At 34.7% G+C, this 26,444-nt stretch overlaps 1 protein-coding gene across 1 annotated transcript in view; it reads left to right on the forward strand.

Moving 5' to 3' along the window:
- The window catches only part of LOC113562701, a 66,777-nt gene extending 42,641 nt beyond the window's left edge, over positions 1-24,136 (forward strand). The window contains exons 3-5 of the mRNA XM_026972848.1: positions 3,472-3,636; positions 23,650-23,742; positions 24,092-24,136. Of these exons, the coding sequence (XP_026828649.1) occupies positions 3,472-3,636; positions 23,650-23,742; positions 24,092-24,136 (303 nt within the window). The remainder of the gene's footprint in view (positions 1-3,471; positions 3,637-23,649; positions 23,743-24,091) is intronic.
- The last annotated feature ends 2,308 nt before the right edge of the window (positions 24,137-26,444 follow it).

Below are 26,444 nucleotides of genomic sequence, written 5' to 3' on the forward strand. Positions count from 1 at the left end.
ATTACACGTGAATCAGCCTAATTCTCGCATGTTACGTACAATATTATGCGCAATACGAATGCGATATGAAGAATCACGAGCGTAAATCATTATGGCACATCAAAACAACTTGAAAGTACTCGTAGACTTCTCGTAGACTTCTTTTTTTTCTAGAGCCAAATCGTAATTTGTGAAGATAATAAATTCTCTCCGGAGTTCAGTTCATTAAATAGTTACAACGAACGTACATTATATTTCCATAAATGGAGGCTTCTGGCACGTTCCTCTATCTATTCTGCCGGATTTTCGATCTCTTCTCGGAGATCAAAGAATACAAAAGACGATTGCGTGGGTATATCCTTATAGATATCTGTTACAGATACGCGCTACAAATTTTATGCTTTGATTTCCAAGGTTGTAAATTTATTGCCCCGCGGGCTCGGACTTCGCGTTCCGACGGCCTTTTTGACGGGCGATGATCAAGAATAAATTATGACTTTACAAACCCATTGAACACCATTTAAACGCAGTGGCCGCCTATTTAAGTCCAACTGCCTACAGATTAAATCGCTATAAAATAATAAACGTAAAACATGCTATATATACAGTCAAATAGGAATAGTTAATCGATTTCTATTCACGTAATGTCTGTTAATATTAAGGTTTCATTTTCATTTGCGCTTTTAGTTTTGAATTCGTTATCGTAATAACAACATGTAAGACACGAATACATGAAATAATTATTCTCTCTCTCTCTCTCTCCTTCTCTCTCTGTCTCACGTATAAAATAAATACATTTGGATTAACTTTAAGATCATTTGCGGTTCTTTTATATTTCAAGATTAATGTTATATGGAATATAATATTAAACTTGAAAATGTATTAATATTAATAAAAATATTATTTAAGACTAACGAATTTGTTGGCGCGTAGTTGAAAATAGGTTCCTAGAGCGAGAAAATTACTGCATCTTAGTCTAACAAATTTGTTGGCATGCAGTTAATAAATTTATCCGACCATCAGATATTGCCAGTGTATCGCGATTTAAAATATGGATTTGAATTAATAAAAATATCTTACTTTTTTTATTAATAAATTTACTTTGTGAATTATAATTATTAGCAAGATAGTGAAAACGAAATAAGATGCCCACAAGCGAGCGGCCATGATGTGATTCAAGTAGAAGGCAATCTATTAAGATATCGTGGGCTGGACCTGAAATCTTGAAATGGCCCGAGTTAACCAATCGCGGACATCACCATCGAAATCTGCTCCTTCCACCTCGGTGCTATTTTAGAATTCACGTTGACCGGTCTTTCACGACCACGCTTGTTACCCGAAGTATTTTAATTAAAAGTTCTTAAAGTCCTGAAAGTTGCGCCGCCAGAAGTGATAAAGATACTTGACATTTTTATCGCCCATTTTAAAAGCAGTCGATGAAGACGAGTTGCCGCAATTTAATATTACAAGAAAACCAAGTATATTGTTACTCCCAACTTGATATAAATTTAAGCAAAATACGACTAGATATATAATATATATTACAGAAATGAAGAATACTACGAAAATGACTCAAACAATATTAAACTTGCATCTCAACACATCTTATCAGCAATATTTAACAAAGTTTTCAAAAGCAACATTAGGCAATCATATGCTTCGCGCTCAGGTTCGATGCCACTGCCGGGGATGATTATAAAGATAGCGATGAAGATGATTATAATGATGGCAGGAGGTAATAAGAGGCTCCGACAGTTTGCCAGTACCGCGAGAAAACACGGCAATACCGTTTCCACCGCGAAGGATGTCCAGGTGAGCGTTAAACGTTTCCGAGAGACTAGTAAGTTCAATCAATGGCGAGCCTTTGTTTCGCATTTGCGGGAGAGCGTTAAAAGCCAATAACAGGCACCGAAATAAAACTGGCTAGTGACTCAATCTGCGGTGCTCCGCTTCATGGTATAGTAACTCGCTTCTTTCCTCGGTCGTCCTGAAATTCCAAGCAAGACATGAAGCACGGCCCACAAATTATTTTCATGAATTCATCGCTTCCCTCGTTTTTCGCACGTGTCTCCAGCTGTGATTGACGCGCGTGTCTCGGTCCAGAAAGATACCTGATACTGCACGTTGATTCTTCTCCGAGTGTCAGTTCGCACGTGCTATTTCTTAGAGTAATTTTATCCACTTGCGTGCTATCTACATGTCTACATGTCGCGCTGAAAGATATCTTGTCAGCGTATCGTTAGTGGATCAACTTGGCGACTGCGCAATATCAAGAAGCAAACGGCAATAAGACGCCGAAGTGGCAATGACGGAAAAGGGTTTAGTCAAAGCAGGCTACGGAGGATCTGTCATCGACGCAAGTCGGCGTTTTACAAAGTATAAGGCCGAGGCATATTGCCTGCAGGTGCTACACGGAAGGCAGTCCGCAGGTAGATACGGTGGCCGCCTGATTGGCCTGCTTCGACCTGACTCCGTCCTACAGTTTTGTGACGGTAGTGTGCGAGGCAAAGAGAGGCGGTCGTTGTTACGTGTCGCTCGCAACAACTCGTCTTGCTGTGCCTTGCTCTGCTGCCTTAACCGATACAACGAGAAAGAGAGAAGAAGCAAAAGAAAGAGCGGAAGAGAGAGAAAGAGCAACAGATAGGGAGAGAGAGAGAGAGGAAGGACGACAGCGAGAGAAAGAAAGAGAGAGACCGGTATAGTTCGAGCATAGTAAATCCCGTTGGTTGGTACTACCTACGGTCTCTCTGGTCTGGCTTGCACGCGTCTGTCGCGTAGTGGAGCTGCCAAGCTTTGGCAGCGAGCTAACTCGTTCAGCTCGCCGTGTGTATTTCCGTTTCGTTACGTTCACTAACATTGCTTTGCCGTTCGGCTGCTAGGCAGAGTCGAAATCTTGACAACGCGACGTATTTTCTTACAATTTGTGCTGACGCTGCCTAAACTCGGTAATGTCTGGTGAAGAATGCTGTTGTTGCTGTTTTATTATTGTTATTTCTTTGCGTGATCTCTGCGGCATATGATTAACAGGAAATAATCGTTACAGAATAAGCAAAGGATTGTGCATTTGGTGCTGTGTTGTCGTGTATGCGTTGTCATTTTCGCTATGTGTTTTTAGATGATCAGAGGTACGATGTGTTTCGAGAATTTTTTGAACTGCGTCCCGAATTTGTGACAGTGCTCTTTTAAGACTTATTACGAAAACTCCGTTATTACGTTTAAGAAAACCTCGCAAGATTTGTGATTCTTGTCTTGTTAGAATGGATTTGATGGAAAACGTGTATTAGTGATGTCATAATTTTCGTTACAGTGGGAACTAAAGATTGTTCAAGATTTTGCGAACCTTCTTGTGTGGAAAAACTGTTCGGAAAGAAATATGCTCAAGCGAATGCTAAATAAAATGAACTATGAAATTTCGTAAAAGTTGCATACCCAATGTTCATGTTTTTAGTTGGTTGTGCTAAACGCGGATCTACTGTGTGTTGGCTGTTTCAGCAGCTGAAAAACGGATCGACATGGAGTAGCTACTCAAGTCACAGAAACCCTTGGAAGGGAAAAGGGCAGCATCATCCCCTCCCTACGCCCTTCTATCGTCGCGACGCACGACATTGTACTGTCGTCGTCCCGCAGCGACCTCTGGTTTATTATTATAGCCGCAAGGTAAGTTAAAATATTAGGTTTTCAATTACGTTAAATTAAACATTAATAGATTTGTCTTTCTGGAGATAGGATATAATATGTATCAACACAAATTATGCAAAAAACAAATTTTATTTCGTTGCATGTATCAAGACGCTTGCGTTGGATATATCAAATTGTTTAATTAACTACATTTATTTTGTGAATAAAATGATTCGAATTTATAAAGTTTATGAAATCTTCTAATGTTGTGAAGTAATACTGTATAATATTTGTCCGATTGTTTTGTAATATAATGTCCTTAGCCACTATAAAACTATTTAATTCAGATTATACAAATTAAGTTATTAGTGTTTATTACTAGTATTTTTACTACTCATTTGTGCTTTACAATACAGTAATATTATAGTTTAATATCATTTGTTGTCTTATATGTATGTGATCTTCGTACTATTAAAATTCTATTCTGATAACACAGTCTAATTAGACGATAGCGCTGGCTGTAGAAAGCAAACCGTACGAGGACTATCAACTCTTACAATTCGATCCCCCAGTTTTACGATCCTCCAATGGTGCGCATGTTCAGCATTATTTTGTTCTTCCCTGCACGAATGCTTTCGCTGTCCACCCTTCCATCGTCGCATCAACGTATACAAGTATATATATATATATATATATATATATATATATATACATCTATACTTTGTGACTGAGCGACCCTGCGTGATATAAAAATATATAAAATAGCGTCACTATCTAAAGTGTTCCTCACTGATTATACGTTAATGCTACTGAAGCTAAAATTATGCCTGCCAGGAACACAGAGTACGTGTACATACATTTTTGTGTGTGTACATACATGTTTTTGCAAATATTCCTTTGAAATATTCTCAAATATTATTTATGCACTAATTATTGCTACTGAGATAGTTTAGTATTGAGAATCCAACACTTGGATTTGGTGGAACTTCCACATTATAAATTCAAGATATACTGTAGAAGGATTAGAATATTTTGGGTGTATATTTTTGATTTTTTATTTCAACACGTATGTTCTGAATGCGTGATATTTTCTTGAAATATAACGGACAATCTCTCGCACGCGGTTACGGCTAGGCTACAACACGTAGGGATAAAGACGCGAAGCGGAGGTACGCTGGAACGGACTAAATAAAATTCAGAATTTATGGAAAACGAGGGGGAGAAAAGGAACAAGCGCGAACGGGTGAAAAGGAGGAGGGCGTTGGTAACGGGCGGATTGGGAGTACTCACGCAGAGCCAGAGCCGGAGGAGTTTCCCAATGAATTTGAATAAAAATGGAATGGAGAAGAAGGTAGAAATACACGTGAGAATAGTTACGAGAAAGGAAGGAAAGATAAGTAGGGAAACAGAAAAGAGGAGGAAAGAGAGGGGAGAAATAAAGAAAAAAGAAGAATAACATGTATTTTTAAGCTGGTGAAACGGTTAGGCAATATAGCGATCCGAGTTTCTGTTTGCACGAGGAAACTAGATATTTATTACATATAAATACAGTCGACTTGCTAATTAATACGTTTTAGTATGACATTAAACGTTAATGGTAGTTTAATACATTGTCGTACAATAAATCAGTAGTGCAATATTTATGAATCTATCTTGTTTTCCATTCGATAATATTATATGTCAATGTTCGATTATATTATATGCTGAATATTGTATGATGAAGTCTTAGATTCAACTTTACTGATCTTCAGAACAGGATGGTTAAAAAGAGGGGAGTTAAAGCATAGGAAGTATGGCTGCCGTCGGATGATGGCGTGGTCCGCCGCATGGCCGCTTTCAAGCCGACAATTTTGATTTCTATTCGCCAATCTTTTGTTTCTTTCATCTACTATTTCAATTTTGATGTTTACAATCGTGTTCGCGTACCGTAACACATGGCGAAATATCAAATGAGTACATAAATCTTTATATATGATTAAGTTCTCTTATAATGATGGATCTTGTTATGATACTGAATATTTTCATGCATGCATAAAATTTAAAATACTTGATTTTTATACTCTCGATCATTATTTCGTGTCTGCATGTAAGTTCTTGGATTTATATAAGAAGCCTTGGGGAAGAAGGCTATCGCCTTGGTTCGATCTTGTCGAGTTGGAGAATCATCATGGCCGCAAGATGCCGCGCTCTTCAGCGACACACACGTGCTACAAGCGCGTGATGGTGTTGCCAAGTTGCTCACGCATAGCGACTCGCGATCCCGCGACAGCCATTTTGAATTCCAAGACTGTTTCTGCAACGAACTCGCTGGTCGGAGAACGGAACTCCGCCAGAAGCGCATGAGTCTTCTTCTTGTGGATCCATCGTGTCCTTGTCTTATTTTTTGCGTGTCAAAAGATCCAGATCGCGAGCAATATTGTTCGTATTTGATGTTGCTATATACCTCTGCGTTTTTTGCCTCTCGCATTCTGCTTGGCAGGAGATTTATGTCTTTATCGACTTATTTTATCTGCTTTTCGTTTCAGATTTTTTTCCTGTTCTTTTTGTTAGCCTCAATTATCTTTTATTTACAAATCGGCTAATGGAGATGTTCTATCAACTTACTAGTTTATATATATATATATATAATTTCTTAATAAATGATTTAATACATTTTTTTCAAAATTTATGATGCAAATATCGGTAGAAATATATAAAATATGTGATTATATATTCTTGAAACGTGCATATACGTAGGAAAGTAGATTTCTAATGAAAATTTAAAAAATGTATTCGTTTTATAAATATTGTGTATGTTACTGGATTATTTTTAAATCTTTTCTGTTCGATTCGATTATTATACCTTTTACTTTCTATATTATAGCTTTGATTGGTTTAACATACATATACAGTCCAGGCCTGATACATATAATTTTTAAAAACTTTTACGATTAATTTTTAAAAACTGCAGAACCATTTCTTCATAAGTGGTTGCTGAAGCTTGACATTTTAGCTATGACCAACATTTCAAAACGCTAGCATACATGCATCATTAGTTTTGACGTTAAATGTGACAGTATTTTATTGATACTCGTCGCAAAAACAGTATGGAACAAAGAGTCAATATAAAATATATATTTCTTTTAAGCTAGGCAAAACAGCTGGCAAAACATACAAAATGATGAAAAGTGTGTTATATTTGTATAGTATAGTTTGGATTGTTCCAACAATGTTGGATAGAGTATGCTTGATTTTGTGACGGCAGAGAAGACATCATAAACACTCCACGAGCTCAGTGGGTATGAAAACCAAGTTGTATCTTCAAAACATGCAAAAAATGCTTGAAATCCTTCGATTGAACCGCTGCGTGTCTGTAAGATTAATCGAGAAGCTCACTGGCATACTTAAAAGCATTGTACATCAAATTTTGATTCAGGATTTGGGCAAACGGAAAGTCTGTGCACGCTTCGTACCGCATACACTAACGAAGAATCAAAAAGATACTGGAGTGGAGCACTGCAAAGACATGCTAAGAACGGATATTGATCCGGATTTCATAAAAGATGTCGTAAGTGATGACGAAACATGATGTTTTCAACATGAATCATTCACAAAGCGGCAGAGTGTGGAATGGCATAACTAACATCGAAAAAAGCACATGCAAAAGAGCCGAAACACTGCTCAGCGTTCGCTTCGATTCGAAAAGAATTTTCTTCAAGGAATTTACATCAGTATGTCAAATGATGAATGCTCGTTATTATTTGGGTATTCTGAATCGTTTATGAAACAAGATTCTTCGAGTCCAACCTGTCGAGAATACCGAGAATACCAGAATACCGAGAGTAAGGATCTTCATCGCTTCAGCACGATAATGCACGGCGCACAAATTCAAAATTGTACGCGATATCTTGCCAGAAAAGGCAATTACACTTTCCGTATTCACCTGATTTGGCTCCGTGTGACTTCTGGTTATTCCCCAAACTTAACTTGGCGATGGAAGGATAATGGTACGACATCATTCAGAACATCCAAAGAGTTTTGACCGCAGTTTTTGAGGCGATTCCGAAAATGGAATATAGCGACTGCTTTGAAAAACTTTTTAATCGCTTCCAGTGTTGTATTGACTTAAAAGGAGTATATTTTGAATACGGGAAAACGAAAACGAAAACATAATTAGTTTTGTATTTTTTTCGGTTCAATCAATCGCACCAATCAATACCAGAACCTGAATAGACCATGTATATATTGCAATCGTGAACGTTTGAACATTTTCAAAGGTTTATATCGTTCTATTCCTTTCTATTCTATTCTTCGTTCTATTTTATTCCTTTAGTTGCATTGTAAAGTATATAGAACTATTATGTGACTAATAAATGTAAACGAATAAAACTATTAACATATTCGCAAACGACAACGTAGTTCTACGTTATTTTAAAATCTTCAGCTGGTTGCCGGCGATGTAGTTTATTTCAAACTCTACAGGGTGTTTCACATAAGGGTAAAAACCTTTCGCCCACAGGTAGATCACGTCAAATTGAATTAAAAAGTCCTGTACCATTTTGCGATTTGCGCAATAATAACCGAGTTATTAACGTATTGATATCAACGTATGAGAGCGCGGTCGTGCAGCGAACCCGTCGGTAGGCCGCGCGCTCGTTGTTGGTTATGGCGCAGTGAGGCAGCGGTGCTAGAAAACGTGCTTTGTAGCATGCGGTGAGGATGGAGTGGGAATGGTCTCGCGAATCGTCGCACGCTTTCTAGCCTCACTCTCTCCACTCACATCAGTGATGCCACTGTATAGTTTGTCACCAGTATTTGTTTTTATCTAGATAAAATAATATAAATGATCATCTAGATGAAGTTTTGGCGTTATCTTATTTTTATATAGATAATAAAAATATATATTATCTTTATCTGCATCTTAGATGAAAAAAGTGTTATCTTTACTAATTGATCTAGGATAACATTAATTAGATAATTTAGTCTACATTGCTGCAACTGTGTAAGATATTAAAATATTGCCTGTATCAAACTTGAGATTGAAATTACATTGCAATTCGTTTATAATTAGAACAAAGTGAAATAAACTCATATTTTGTCTTTTCCTAATTGGTTGAATCGTCATATAAATTTAATCTTATTACATAAGTGGATACAAATTTTAAGTTAATATTTCATTTGCTGTATTTAAAAAGCTGTTTCAATTTTAATATTTCCATATTTGTAAATTTTCAATGTTTTCAACTTGCATTTGTAACATCTAAATTTTTTTTATTTTAAGCAACAATTATAAGCATGATAAGATAAAGCACTATTTTTTATATTCACTCTCATTTTAATAGCAGAACCCTGCGGCGTTCAGCTAAGACTTTTGCATCAGAATCGTCGGCTGTGAATGTTAAATGGAAAAATCACAGCAGAATGGTATCAATGATACCATTTTAAATATAAAACTTATTAAATTAAAAAAAATAACTAAAAATAATAATGCATATATATATATATATATATATATATATATATAAAGTATAGATTTGCTGATTTTACGCTACAAAGTTTATTCGTCCTTTTTTCTTCAATTTTTTGTAGTATGCAGACAGAGACGCGCCTCGGATCTGCAAGGATTATTTGTTTTACAAGAATAGACTTCTATATCAACTTCCTATGTTTAGACTCGTGTATGCGTATGTAAAGTTAGTGGATCGTTTCAGTGATATGTAAACGTTCTAGTTTATGACTGACGACAAGTTTATGTTGATTGCTCGTTATACTCACTTTTGCTTTGATTTGGATTCTAGTACAATGAATCTCGTTTATTCTCTCAATGCATAGTGTCAATATTATATGCAATTAGTGAACTTGGTATTTATGTTATGATCAAATAAAATTTAGCACTATTGAAGATACGTTGTGTGCATTAAGTTCGTTGAATAAAAGAACACAAATGGATCTATCAATGTTTTATGTTTGTAAAATAGCATCAAATTTAAATTAATCTCAAATTGTTGCATCTTTTCAGTTGAATAAGATATTATATTTTATTAGTTAAGTAAACTGTTAAATATATAAATTTAATATAAAATATAATTAACTTTTATCAATTTTTCAATATAAAATTCTGTGTTTACTTTCCCTATATCTCAGATTGAGATTTACTGATTTCATTAAAGTCCGAAATAAGGATTGATGTTTCCATTATGTTTGGTTAACGTAATCCCAACTCCCTTTCCAACCCTCCTTTGTTTAGGTTAGACAGAAATTTATGAAATCACTTACTTTCTGGCCAGAAAAATAACTTTCATGTGCTTCTGGTGATGTCTCTTTCACCCCCTTTTATATTACTACATTCTGTTGTCGTCCCTAACTTTTATATGTTCTGTAATATGGTTGATGAAAAGAAGTAGAGAGGTATATCCATTTTATTTATGAGATTACCGACTAGCGCTTTTCTACTTTATCGATCGTGCTTGGTTATACTTTCAGCATTCTTGCAAAGATGTCGCCCATATCAAACAGAAAACTCGATTACTTAATTAGAGTTCTAAAAAGTATTGCAGAAAACTTATTCATATAAATAATTAAATATAGTTTATATAAATAATAATAAATATAAGTATTTATATAAATAATTCGGTAATGAAATTATAGAAAAAAGCTTCTTAAAAGAAATATTTGCTTAAATATATAAATTCAAATATTAAAAATAGTATAAAAAATTTAAACACGACAAATTGTATCTTTTGTAATGATAAAAGAATGAATGAAAGAATCAATATGCAAAACTGTTAGTACAAAATATATATTTAACATATTTTGTATGTGTAATATAATTTCTCGTATTATTTATTTCTTATATGTTTTCCAAAAAGATTTCTTTGCAACATTCTCTCTATTTTCCATAATATATGATTCTAAAATACCTTTTTTCTGCATACTTATTCTCATATCAATCAGTTTGAACAATATTTCAATAAAAATCCTTCAAGGAATTATTTTATTTCATTTTTTTATTAATTATTTAATTAATAAAAAGAATATGAGTTTATTATTTATGTTCCATTTATTTTTATCAATTTTTCAATACATAAACTTTCTGTTTAATTTTTTCATCATTTGACATAACAGCTTGAAAAATATTAAGTATTTTGCCGCATAAGCAATTGTGCATACACATAATACATATATAAATAAACTAATTCTAAGATATTTATCATAATAATATAAATTATTATTAGTCTGGGATTTTTTAGTCATTTATGCGAATGGTTAAGTAAGCTTTTCCATGTAATACAGCTGACGAGCAAATGTAGTAATATAAACAGGGATTCGCAATACATAAACGAACGTTTCTCGACAACCGGACGTAAACGCTAACATGTGCGTACAATTCGCAGAATCTGGTTTGCCGCTGATCTAGATCTGAATCGGAATCGAACGGGAAACATTACCTTTTTTTAAATTTCCGTGAATAACATTAAGAATCGAATTCTTGAACATCCTGTAGCGATCCAAATAATCTGCCTTTGATTAAGAGGATTGATTAAAATAATACTTCTTTTGGTAACTAATGAAATTGTTGTAAAGTTGTTTAATAGGGAAATTTATGGAGGCAAATGTAAAGTTGAATGCAGAATAGAGAGTAGAGAACTGATGAGTATGCCAGCCGACGAGATGGAGGCGGAGAATAGGATGGGAGATACTAGGGGTGGATCCGACTGTCTCTCATTAAGCTAAATTGTCTCTTAGGACGAGCTTCCTTAATTACTTAGCCTTCGCTATAGCTCTCCGCACCTCATATAGCTTTCAGATCTAGTTGCATGTCTGTAACAATCCAAAATGCTAGGGAATTGTGTTCGCTATTATTTTGCAAAATTGAAAATTATTAATAGATACGTTTAATTCAACTTGTATTCAAAGAAATTGTAGTATCAAGACGTTTTTCTTATCCGAATATAATATATTGATTGCGCCATATTTTAACTTATGAACGACGGAGAACCACAATGGTTGCACAAACAGTAGAGTGGGGGGAAGTTGAGCAGGGGAATGAAGGAAGGGATGATAGGTGGGGCAAAGAGAAGTAAGGTGGGAAATAGTCTCTAAATATGCTAATACCTGCACCATGGGGTAATGAGTTCTCGCGGCACCACGATTCACCGAACTGCTATGCATATATATTCAGCTATAAACACAACTTTGATTACTATATGTAGCATATCAACTGCCGCAACCCATATCGCCCTATCACATCTCGCGTACCTCTTATCATAAGGATATTTCATATATGCACTACACATAAATTGTGAAAACAAAATTGAAGTGTCATTGAAGTCCAACTTATAAAACTTATTGTTGAAAAAGAGTACTCTTAAACTTTTTTTGACAATGATTAAAGTGTTCCGCATTTTTTAAATTGCTTACGCTACTTATATACTACAATATAATACCTACTATTTAATAGCATTTGTGCAATTATTATTTGTAGTAAAACAAACGGCAGATGCAATATGAACGCGATTCCCTCTCTTTCTTTCTCTCGCTCTCTCCTTCTCGTAATTTCCGCAAGTTTCCACCTTCACCCCTATATCCGGGTCTCTATCCCCTGTACCTCGTCGTCCATCACATTTTCAATTTCCACCACGTTTCCCGTTTCCGGCTTTAGGGCAGCTTCGGCTTACTTCGATCATAGCGGATACCCTGACGATGCCGTCGTTTCATTGGTCGTCGCAAAGTCGTCAGACTTACCGTTTGCGCGGCGGCGACAGTAGTGCTTGATTTCACGGCAAGTTTTAAGCTTTGTGTACCTAAGCAATGCATACACCACATAGTTTAGTATTAAAAAATTATTAGAATATCAAGATATATGCACTGAGAAAAATTTCCATCGGATAACCGATTAAATAGTATTTCCGATTGTTAATTTTGTTTAAATGTTTAACCGATTAAATAATGGATATATCCGATTACCTTCATCGGATATGTCCGATCATCTTCTTTGTCTTAATACAATTTAATCGGATATATCCGTTTGTCACTATATAATTGATTATCCGATTAGATAGTTTTCTCAGTGTGGTAGAAGACTTTTGCCTGTTTTAGATATTTAAGAATCCATCATTGACATAATGACATGAACATATATAGGGGAGCGTCCCGTTTGCCCACGTTCGGATTGACCAATCAAATTGCTTAGTTTGGTTCGGTTAAGTTAAATTTGACTAATTTTATTGCTGTGTCCAATTGCAACGTGGTCAATCGACACCCACCACATATATAGACATAACCTTATATTCTTACAATCGATCAAAAATGCGATCAATGTACAACATGACTGAACTATTGTACCGAGCAACACTGCGCGCGTTTTACGCTTCACGGAGGTTAAAGAGACGTAAATCCGAGCATGATGGAGCGATGTTTAGGAAATCGTGGTCATGAAACGTCAAGGAGGCGCGTGGCCTGTGCCGACGACGGATGACGATGCCCCAGGAAAAACTAGACTAGGCGTTTTTATGGGCCATCAAATTACACCGACCACCCTATAAAATGTTTAAGCGGGCTTCCGTGTAAGATACACAACTGATGACTAGAGTAATGTTCTTTGGCAAAAGTGCATCCTCCTTACCTGTCCAGTATACCTTATTTTTTTGTAAACGTCTTATTTCTACCAAAACCTTGTTGAACATTCTCTTCATTCGGTTAAGTTTTCAGACATCCACTTTTGTATTGATTCATGTAATGGTTGGAAACAATTGTTTTCTTCAATTAGAAAAATCTAGACATATCTTCTAATATATTTGTATATATAGACTACTGTGATAATTACAATATTTTCTAGTAGAGCTATGTAATTTAGGGGAGAGATAATTTAGCAGGTAATTTCAATAATATATATGATAATTTATTGAATAAGTTTCTTGTTTTCATTCACTGATGTTTCACTAATATTTCTTCCTCTTGATTTAGACAAATGAAGACATCAGAAGCGTAGGCACATTTGCTCTCGACAGAAATTTCATATTTAGCTTTTACTAATTCACTGTCTGACATTGTGAATGAACGCATCAGCGGCAATAGATTACGTGGGCAACAACTGCGTCGTTAATATCACGTGACAAGAATAAACGTCAACCATAATTCAATATTATAATTATACCCTCGTAAGAGGTTTTATTGTCCCAATTAATATGCGTCGTTAAAGTATTTGCCGGTGTGTAGTGTGGACTACTTACATCTATTACGAACATTTAGTCACCTTAAGTGGATGATAGCACATTGCTTTGTGATGGAAAGCAACACTTTTTAACGATTCCCTTTTTTAAAAGAAATTATTTAGACAATCATGAAGAAAGCTTCTTCTTTGAATAATAAAATATTCTGCTGCTTTTTTACAATTCCTACAACATATGTAAAATCCTTGCATCGAGTAGTAAAACATTAACATGTATAAAATAAAATGTATTTGTTTTAATTAACCTTTGTTTAATTACTCCGAAATTGTTTTTTAATTTCTTTACTCAAATTCTATTGCTTCAAGCTTAAATACTTTTACTCGTATATTTTATAGTTATAGTTTAATAGATGATTTAATTGATGGTCAAGATACGCATTTTTTCCTTAGATGTTCAATAGCGAAGATGAGTATGAGTGAAAAGAATCGATGCGCATACGTGTACATGCACATTAACAAGCTTCACATCCGTTCCTACCAAGTATCATCAATGATAGCGCGACGGGCTGCCTCTCCACGTTCTGATGACACGGCGGTCATTTTAAGCGAGGTTCACGCATCGGGACCACCCACCTTATGGAATTGGCTGATTATATATACCTTAACTTTGACATTTTCGGCGTGCCATTTTAACATTTGCCAGAAAAATTCGGGTAGAACCAGCGGCGGCAGATCCGTGAAGTTCGTTTCAGAGATTACTGCAAGTTTGTGGCTGGGCGACTTCTTTCTTCGGGTTTCTCATTCTCTTTTTTTTCATACGGCAGAGTAGGTATGTTTCAGGATCTACTAATTGGTCGTAAAGGAAATGATGCGCGCGCGCGGGTTGGGAGTTGAGTTCCCGTCGTTCCAAAATGTTTTTCGCGACGTGGGTTTGCGATGGTCTGTTCTGATGAGTGATTTCTTTATCGAAATCCTTTGTCTCTAGAAATATTAGCACTTAAAATTTCTTCTTATGATATTAATAGAATTTATAATTTTAGAATATATAATTATCGTTATTATATTCGTATGTTTTGTAGACGATAGTCAGGACTTTATATTTAGTGAATCTATTTAGCGAAATATATTTATCTTTTCCATATAATTCGATTCGATATTTATGAAATATATAGAATTAGTGAATAATTTACTGTTAGTAATTTGCATCTTATTCCTGTAACATTAATAAATATAATTCTAAATATGTACATTAATATTCAGTCTATATTAATAGAAATATAGTCATCATGTTTAGTTATATAAATTTTTTATTTGTTCCAAGATTTATTAAATATATAGCTGAACTCTTATTTTTCATTTGAATGACCAATGCTAGAAACTTTTTATTTGTTGCGGACTTAAAGTTCTTGGAATAAGAAACTTTCTTCCCGTGCATCTTCTTTTCGAATCGTTCAACGCAAGATCACTGGGTTTGTATTTACCAAATTTTACCCCATGATTCGCAACTGTTTCTTCGTCGGCGGTACCAATGTCGGTAGTGGTGGTGGCAAATATATTATGTCTCTCATAAAATTAAGTTTTTACGATCATTTTATGGTCGCGCGCGGCCCGTCGATGCTTAGTACCTATAGGTGTGCATTTCTCACAGCTGCGCTAGGGGCTCGTGCCGACTCGTCACGGATCTCTTTCATCATACGCATTGGTAGAACATTGTAACTATTTTTACGGACCGCAGATTTGGCCACTGAGCCACCTCCACAGGTGTAGTTGTCTTGAATATATCTTGGGACTTGTCTGTAACATTAAACAAAGTGTTACGTTACAATCAACAACGATAACGCATTTATCATCGACGTTAAATACATTTTTCTAATTGAAATATTTACATAAAAGACTGTATAGTTTTAATTTACTAGTAAGTTACCTGAACAAAAGATAATACTTCTATTACTAACACTTCACTGTATAAATTGAAAAAATTAACACTTTTTCTGTTGAGGAAAATTTGCAGGTTTATAGTAAATGCAAATACGTAAGCCAAAATAATAATCACTTTTGTAGTCTCAAGGAATCTGACAGATTACTTGGAGCAACTTAATTTCTCGAAGGACAAGCACAGAGTGAAGTTATACCAAAGGATGTCCAAGGTTTAGTCTCGGGGTTGCCACTTTCACTTTGTATGAAAAACTGGTCGAGCGAATTTTGAAAGAATTTCCTTGAAATCTAGGGAAAACATTTGTAAAAGTCTCTTCCAGTCCTTTCATAAAATTTAGGAACATAGCATAGTTGAGCAAAAAATTTGTATCTCCCGCATTCCGTATATTATTTGAATATTATTTGACAATATCTTAATATATTGGGTCGTCCGGAAAGTTCGTGCCGATTTTTAATAGATGGCGTTGGAACATGTCTGAATATATCAATGTTATTGAAAACATACGAGTTATATACATATGCTTAAAGGTGACATTTCAACGCATCTTTAGGAAAAAAGTTGTTTCAGATAAATTGATTCGTGTCAGTTTTGTACTCTTTTGAAGATGGAAGAAAACAAAGAACATTTTAGACACTTGATGCTTTTCTATTACCGGAAAGGCAAAAATGCCTCACAAGCAACAAATTCGATATGTTCTGTTTACGGAGGAGTTTTAGCTGAAAGAACCGTACGTAAGTGGTTCGCTAAGTTTAGAGCTGGTGATTTTAACCTTAAAGACCAAGAACGCTCGGGCAGACCCTCTACTACTGATGATGACCAAATCAAGACACTGATCGAGAATAACCCGCGCTACACGACACGTGAATTAGCAGAGATACTGAAAATATCGAAAACCATTGTCCACGATCATGTAGTGAAGCTTGGTTACGTAAGTCGCTATGATGTATGGGTTCCGCATAATTTGACCGAAAAAATTTAATGGATCGCATTTCCATCTGCGACTCGCTGTACAAGCGCAACGAAAACGTACCATTTTTGAAGCAATTAGTGACGGGTGACGAAAAATGGATCATTTACAACAATGTAGAACGAAAAAGATCCTGGGGTAAGCGAAATGAACCAGCATTAACCACTCCGAAAGCCGGCCTTCATCCAAAAAAAGTCATGCTCTGTGTCTGGTGGGATTGGAAAGGAATCCTATATTATGAGCTCCTACCACACAACCAAACGATAAATGTAGATAAGTACTGCTCGCAACTGGACGAATTAAAGACAGCGATTCAGGAAAAACGTCCAGAATTAGCTAATAGGAAGGGCGTCGTGTTCCATCAGGACAATGCCAGACCTCATGTTTCTTTGACTACCCGACAAAAATTGTTGGAGTTTGGCTGGTATGTGCCACCTCACCCACCGTATTCACCAGACATTGCACCTTCAGACTTTCACTTATTTAGGTCTTTACAAAATTCTCTTAGCGGCAAGAACTTCAACTCTTTGATCGACATAAAAAACCACCTTGAGGAATTTTTCGCCGAGAAACCTAAGAAGTTCTGGGAGAATGGAATCTTCCAGTTGCGTGAAAGATGGACAAAGGTTGTGAAACAAAACGGTGCATACATAAGTCAATAAATATTTATCGACATAAAAAAATGTTGCCTTTGAATTTTCCTTCAAAATCGACACGAACTTTCCGGACGACCCAATACAATGCAGGATGCGCATAATTCTATCAAGATAAATGCAATTATAATAACATCAATGCATGTAATATTTCTTCTTTCTTTCTTTTTCAACAGTCTAAAATATTTCAAGTCTACTTTATGTAAGTAGATTATCTTCAAGTGCGTTTGACTGCTTATCGTTATACAGGGTGTCCCGGGTTTTAACCGACAAACTGCGGGAGCATATTCTACTAGTAGAAATAAGAAAAAATTCTTATATCGAGTTTGCTTAGAAATGCTTTATTACAAAGTTATAAACCAATATTGAAAAGAAATACGAGATAAGTAACAACGGATTTTTTCACAAAGATAAAAATTATCTACGCAATGATTTAGTGACGCATTTCAAAATGTTGTCCTTGCACATCGATACAAGCTAGACATCGACGTAGTACAGAATTTGTTACAGTACGACATTTCTGAAAATTTTGTTGCATCTCAGTAACTGAATTAGTAATTCGTTGCTTTAAATCTATCTGGTACTCTCCTGTTAGGAAATCTACGTTGATACTCTCGTACGGCAGCTCGTGCATTTCCGTCACAGAATCCGTACACGAAATGAATATCGGTGTATTTCTCATTTGAAAACACTTTTGGCATTCTGATAGTAATTGCTAGTTGACACGACGATTGAAATCTAACAGCTACTGTTGTGAAAGTAACAATCATACTGAATCGTTTCAACATAGTGAACATGAATACACGTGAATACACGTAACATAAACATCTTCGACCTTGCAAATTCTACACTATGTTCCGTTGTTACTTATCTCATATTTCTTTTCAATATTGGTTTATAACTTTGTAATAAAGCATTTTTAAGCAAACTCGATATAAGAATTTTTTCTTATTTCCACTAGTAGAATATGCTCCCGCAGTTTGTCGGTTAAAACCCGGGACACCCTGTATATTTTAATTTAATTTAATAAATTTATTCATGACTTCAATACATTTAACTTAATTCCATAATTACAATCTATTTATGTACAAACTTTTAATCTATATGATGTATGAATTAATATAAAAGTAATATTTTTCATCTTATACATTATTGATGCTTTAATTTTAATCTACATGCTGATTTATCGTTGCAGATAGAATATTTTACATACATTAGCATAAGTATGAATATAGCTCATATTTACACATATCTTATACATATCTGTCCTGCGCATAATGCAGCAGTGATGGTGGTATTTACACGCATCGGTGAAAGCCGAAACTGAATTCTGAGGAGAGATCATGCCTAGGGGGAAGAGATATTATTTTAGTCGAGAATTATTTATAGAATATTGCAAGGAAAAAATAGTGACTAGATACGGATATATACGGAGTGCAGCAACATGATGTGCATTGCCAGCAGAAAGACAAATTTATTCAGTCAAATCAATCATTTCGTCGTTTTTTGTTTAGAAAACTACGTATCCTACTAAGCTCTTTACAGTCGTTCAGCCATCTCAGCCAACTCAGGCGTAAAAGTGTTAAATTAATCAGAAAGCTGAAGGCAAAGAACATTGTAAGGCATAAAATTAACAGGCAAATAAAGAAGTCTATATATCATTAACGGTCTTCTGTATATTTTTTATCCCTTACAAATTAAATTTTATGAAGTAGCATTTAAGAGAAGGCCGCAAAAGTTTCTCGAGTAGGATATCATGTTAGAAAAATAAAAGAAGCGGCGGAGAGACAGAGATGAGAAAGCGAGAGATGTAGAGCTAGAGATACTGGAGGGAATAATGCTAGGAATTAGGAAGTTGTCAGTCGAAATTAACACAGCTCCGAGAAAATCTCTTGTAAGCTATTTTAAAACGTATTCCAATATTTGAGAACGTCGACAAACAGAAAGGTAAACAGAAAGAGATCTGAAAAAGAAGCTTACTTTGAAGTAAATATCGCTGTTATGACTCTTAATTCCTCATTATATTGTATTATTTTTAATGCCTTCTCTGCGATATGCTAAATACTTTGTGTGGCGATCAAATTATAAAGTTGAGGCTGCGCACCATGTTAACTCAAAAATGGTAGTCTCTTATCTCAAATAACAAGAAATCTGGTGACTCTTTGGAGCAAATAAAAATCGTGAGATTACATTTTGCAGAGTTGTCTCTTAAGTATCTGTATATACATGTATGGGGTGCATACACAGTATCCTAAATCGTGCAGAAACCGTGGATATAGCTGGCCGTAATATATTCAAAATGAACTGAGATAAGGTAGAGTCGACCAGGGTAAAACCGTGGACGAGGATTTGGGGGATGAGGCTAATGTCTTGGCATCTGGATATCTCGTGAGGCGTGGTTGCCGGATAGCTTTCTATCTATAGCTCCGCTTCCATGCGGCCCCAATCTCAGAGAGTACTTAGCGCGAAGAAAATGTCATACGACACTATTATATCTCTTCACTTACCTTAATTCGTACATGAAGAAAATTGATTACGTTCGATCATTAATACACTTGATAAAATTATTTTTATTGGATTGAATTTCTTATTGTGCACTAAATCTGTCGCTTGGGCCAATAATAAGTGAAATCTCATACAGTCTATACAGAGTTTGATCAAAATTATATGTAAAAATATTGAAAAATGATTCATCCAAGTCAGATACTATCAAACATGTCGCAATGCATCAATTATATCAGATTGTGCAATCATTAAGGTTTGCATTCAAATTTTCGTAATGTTAGCGTAACATTGACAACTATATACAAGCGATTGTTATGCAAATGACTATTGTGCAGCAATAACAGTTATGTTTTTCGTGTAAATGCAAAAGAAAATGCAAAAGAAAATGGTCATGTGTGTAAGGGCGGCGATATACGCACGCGCACGCATGTATATGAAAGGGCGACGGAAGAATGAAGAAAGATTCTGAGAGACTTTGTCTGATGAGGATGGTTCCCATGACGACGCAACCCCAGGAACACGAAATGGTCTAGCCATTCTTGACTCAATACCAAGTCACCATAAACTCACGTAGGATACACGCTCAAGCTCACTACTACTTTCTCAGTCTTCAAACCCTCTTAAGTCTTCCCCTCCTCCCCGCCCCCCGTCGTCATCCCTTGCACCCCTTATTTTGCCTCTCGTTTTACTCAAATGGGATACATCGCGCTTGTATTTTGCTCCAGCTGTAGTCCTATATTCTACATAACTAGCGAATGTGACGTGAAGCATAAACTAGCGGTCGGCTTAAGTCAAAAAAAGAAAAGAAAGGAGCACGATTGGGCTTGGAATCGCTTCTTATGGAATGTATTGCGGTTTGCTGTCTGAACAAATCGTGGTCCTGAATCTAAAATGGGATCCAATCATGTTTATATAAAGAAAAGAAAAAATTAGAGATATTGCAGAATATTGTAATATAATTATTATACAATTATTGCATTAATGTTATACTTATTTTGCTAAAATAGGTATATTGATTACTTATACTTCAATCGTCTATTCTGTATTAATTTGCGTTAATATCTTTTACTTTAAACGCATACTGCTATACTATGTTACATATGTTACTATTACATAAATGTTTTATACATATGTTATAACTTCACTCGTAAATTGAGCTCGATTAACTGATCATATACATAATTGCGTCCGATTTCGGACTTAGGGCTACGATTTACCAGACAGACAAACCGCAATACATTCCATAAAAAGCGAGAAGTTCGTTACAAAGTGCCACGTTAAGTGAAGATTCGCTTCTCGTTTTCATCGGGCGTAGTATGCTAGTTCTTCGTTCCGCTAGGCGCACGCCACTGCCATATTGGAAGCGCTCCTCGAATCGTCGAGTAGGATTGGTCGCCCGGCCATAGCGTCTGCCTCCGAAACGAGAGGGCGTCTCGGTGCCAACGGCATTGAAGCGCCGAGAGGCGTCACGACGCTCCGCTGAAACTGGCACGCGTCACATCACGTACTTATGAGACGCGATATCTTCTATCCTTTCATCTTTGGACTCCACGATCCCTACAAACCACTTTTGCATATGTGCATTTTTATGCTCTGTTAAGACTTCAATCGTGTGACAAAAAGGTATAAAGAACTTGCTTTAATTAAGATGAAATCATTTTATTTTGGAAACATTAAGGACTTGCGTGGGTATAGGTGTACATAATGAGATGAATTATTTCATTCCCCTTCGTGAATATGTGGCTGAAAAAATTGATCGAAGGTACACCGAGGAAACTTTAATACAATCTTAGATCTATATATTCGACTTTAATACATTATGCTTAACATGGTAGCACCCTAGCACAGTTTCAATTCCACCATCCCATGGGAATTAAGACTTTTTCATTATGCAAAAGGGTTGAATTTTTTTAATTATCTCGAAGGGTTAAATCTCTTGCCGCGTTTAAGGGCTGCTGCCTTTTTAGCATAATGAAAGATAGAATAAAAGTAGTCTGAGATTGATAGAAAGTTTCCTGCTGCATAAAAAAGAGTTTTCAAAAGTGCCGAATTATGTTCGTATACAAACGATGTTCTTTAACAAAATAATTTCCACATATATATATATATATATATATTTCCTATTTTTAATGCATATATTTCCAAATGATTCATTAGGCATGAAATGGGAAAACATTTACTATACATATCTAAACCTAACATTCAAAGTTATAGAAACAAAGAAACCTCGTTTCAACTGGAGAGTAGAAATGAAAGGAGGTAAAGGACAAACTATGTTGGAGATAATGAAAATGGTGGATAACACGTACAGTGCACACTGTTGTGTCTGTAGATAAATATGAAATACCAGACAAAATATATGAATTTTTCAAATTGCCTACTTTTTTATGATATATCTCATTAAAAATAATTATTTTGAGATCTTTTTTTACAAGGAAGTTGATAAACGCTTTTCAAATTTATACAAACAATTAATATAATTTTGGAAAATGTTAAATGTCTTATGACCACAATATACGTATATAAATGGAGACTATGTTAAGCTTACACTTAAAATGGCGTGTAATCTCCGAGAAATATCGGATTTTTTTATTTGATTACGCAGGCAAGTGTTGAAGGGGATTGCATAGTATTGAGTGATAAATGGGTCGGTTCTCTCCCAGATTCCACGCGAGTAGACCATGTGTGTGAGTTCACGGGTGTGGGCATGGTGGTAACGCTTACCCCCTTGGTGACGAAAGCAATGGAAGGGAACCAAGAGCTTTCTCGTGTCCGATTGTTGTGTTCCCTCGACCAATCTCCTCTGACTGGCACAGGCCGAGTTTGCCAAACGCGTTTTCCGACCTTCTTTCATCCCCTCGTTGTTCAACCTTAAAAGTAATATCCCCGTAGCACGTCCTGCCCACATTTCGCCGACACCATTTCTCCCCTGACCAGGAAAGCGAAACTTTGTGCCCCTTTGTGACATTTAGGGAGAGTCTAAACATTCTTTATTGTATGGCAGATGTTCTATTTGTATAAATATATTTTTTAAATAATTAGTTAATCCTATTATCACAAAAATTATGAGAGGACTCAAGTTTGAACTTAAAATAAATTGTTTGATACTAGCATAAAGTAACAAAAACATAACAAATGCATGTTATAAAATAAAGGCATTAATGAAATAAAGGATTATCTTGAATGTAAATTAAGAAAAAAACAGATTTAATCGAGTTTATTGAATTAAACATTTGCGATTACAGTTTCAGAATCATATCAAACCTTTTTGCATAAATATTAGATATCCACTACTTCTTTTCGTTTAAGTCTTCGCATGACACTCCGGCGTAAAACTACTTTCGGAGATTTGACTCCACAGATTCCTCCAGAAAGCATTTTCCACTTTCAACATTCACGCTCCTCGTGGCAAATCGAAATGTATATCGGCACCTTCAATTGAATTTTCTTTAGATGATAAAAGAATTGAAAGTTGATTCATTCATTCCGACATTCATTTTTTCGTAGATATTGTTATTCTACTAGTATTAATTTATTAATACTAGTATGTTTATTTGTAACTAAGTAAGCGATAAAAAATTGTATTAATTAATATATTGTTGTACGATATCAGCTAAATGAAATTTTGCAAACAACGAATGTAGAAGTAAGTGAAGGAAAGAAATCGAAGTAAGTTTCATAATGTAACGGCACATTAACGGTTGTACAAGGTAGAGAACTTTATACCTGCCGTGATGAAAGCTACTAACAGCCGTATAAAATTCATGGTGACACGGTCCGTTATGAGAGGCATTTATCGATGCATAACCTTTAATTTGCGCTTTCGGCTTTTATTTTGCAGGCTGACGTTTTTCCTCTTGCACTTGTAAATAAAAGGCCTCAAAGTGTACGGCGCCGTGGAGAAGACGTTTCACCCGTTCGAGCTGAGCAGCAGGTATTTCTTTCAAATTGTATTTTTACTATTTTACTACTTATTTACTATATTACTATATTAATTATTATTATTTACTATATTACTATATTAATTACTATAAATTTGAGCATTTAGTATAGTTAAACATAATACACCAAGTACCAAATTATTCACAGTTTGTGATTAGAACTGTCTGCAATAAAATTGTAATATTCCATAATATTATTTATAGCTTATCGTTCCTGTGTATATATATATATATATATATATATATATATATATAAAACTTCAAATCTTGTATATAGAGTACACAATATCACGCAATTTCATCTTTACATTAACCATATTCTATTTAATTTTAACATTGCAGGCTTTCCCGCGTGTTCCCCGGAACACTATCCGGTATACAAGGTGAGTTGCATATAATATTGATTCTAATTTTTATCAGTATAATCTTTATTTTTCCTTTTATGCAATTACATAAAAATGAAGAATGGTAACATTTATCTTCAAGAATATCAAGTTATTTGACGAAATTAATTATTAATTTATTATTATTAATTTATATATATATATGGAAAAATATCTAGTAATTAAATCAAAGATGATAATATTACCATTGCTATACAACATCAATTGTCATATGTATAACAACACCTTATCTATTATCTCATATTAGAAGAACTATTGAAGTATTTCTTCTTTTTGTTTTTGTCGCAATAATATTTCTTATATTTCTTCAATGTTTCTTCAAACACGAGAATACGAAAATGTTTAGATAATTTAGCGATATTACTCATTATGACACTTGGCAATCAGTCGATTCGATGGCGAGAAACGTACGCTGATTGTTAAAAGATAATATATTACAAGACAATAGGATTTTTCTGCATCATTACCTGTAAGTTAATTAACGCAGTGAATAATCAGCTACGAAAACTGGAATGAAAATCTGACGATAAACTGACTATTTCCTCGGTACGTACTTGCAGTAAACAGAGGATTGTATACAACCGCGTCGTACTAAGCCCATAGCTACTAAACCGCGCATACTACCTATAAATGGGCGGGTTGCTATAAAGTCCATTCATGATCGCGTCGTCTGTACAACAAACGTCGGGTGGCTCGCGCCTCCCGCGCGATTTATTACACTCGTATTCAAGCGCGAGTTGTGTTTCCTACTTAGTAGAACACGTGTATGCTGACATGACCGCGATCAAAACCATCTCATTGTCTGGATCGCCGATGACAGACCAATCAACCCTATTCTCATTCGCGCAGTCGCTAATTTCGTTAATCATATAATCACATATGCTGTTATGAATATCCTAATATTGACTAGATATATTTCTGCAGGCACACTTTCAAAGTTCTGGAAAAAAACGATATTTGTACATTAAATATACAGTTATTATAACTGTATTTGTAGTAAGTAAAGTATTATAGAAGAGACACTCAAAAAATAATTGACAGCTATTTGATGTCAATTTCTTGTTTGTCTTAAATTAATATTAATTAGTTGTCATAAATTGTTTTGTATTAAAAAAATTGATGAAAGAAATAAAATCGTAAGAAAGAGTAAACAAATAAAAGAGAAGTTTAGTATTAAAATTTGATAGATTTAGTGTCGATCTATTTATATCTATCTATATATTTTGATTTCTAAAATTGATATCGGATTTCATTTTCCATTAGATTTTGAATATCTTAGAAAGAAAAAGAAATTAATAATTTAAGTTAAAAAATATGTTATAAATAAAGTTAAATTACTATTTCTAAATATATAAAATCATTCTGATAATACATTTCTATAATAAAAAAGAAAAATCAATAGGATTTAGATCCAATTTAAAATTTTGGTATTCAACTTTTTCTTCTTAATTTGACATAAAATTTATGAAAAAGTAAGGATTTTTGTTTTTTATTATTATTAATTACTAATTAATTACTGATTTAGTAAAATCATATTAAGATGTGATTATCTCATAAGTAGCATGATTTGGTGACACACGATACTGATGGACAGACAGATGGAAAGCGTGTGTGCTACCGGGGTTGTTGTCAGACCGTTTTACTTTACTGCCCATAAAAGTACCGAGATTTAGACTGCAATACTGCCATGACGTATTGCTCGCGCTGCGTGTACCACGTATATACTATCAAAGATGATGCTGGCTACTATCAGGCGTGATCTATAAGAGTATTTTGTCAACCACGTGTAACGCTTTATTGTAAAGATGACGTGAAAAAATTTAAATATATTTCTAATAAGGCAATTAGTATAAGTTTTATAGAGCTAATATATAAAAAACAATTTATAATAACTTGATGGATAAAATTAAAAAAAGATATGCATAGTTAAATATAAAGAAAAAAGAATTTTTCAATTAAGTATATAAATATCGCAGCTTGATTTATTTATCAAGAGCTTGGACATCTGAAATGAATAAATAGAAATAAACATGGAGTTTTGATAAATCTCGATGGCTGAACACATGATTTTTATTGATTATCAAGTAGCGGAGAGTATTTGGATGGATTCTAGTAAACCTGCAATGAAAAATCGATTGTCAAATATAATATGTATGAAAATAAGTTTGACATGTGACGAGATGCGAAAGAGACAGAGAGAAGTTCTTCATTATGAACCTTACTATTAAAGTAAAATAAAATATTATTACAAATTGTTACCAATGTCAACGACTTGAGTGGTAAATTCGACG

The sequence above is a fragment of the Ooceraea biroi genome, chromosome 10 (genome assembly GCF_003672135.1).
Source record: "Ooceraea biroi isolate clonal line C1 chromosome 10, Obir_v5.4, whole genome shotgun sequence".
Lineage (NCBI taxonomy): Eukaryota > Metazoa > Arthropoda > Insecta > Hymenoptera > Formicidae > Ooceraea > Ooceraea biroi.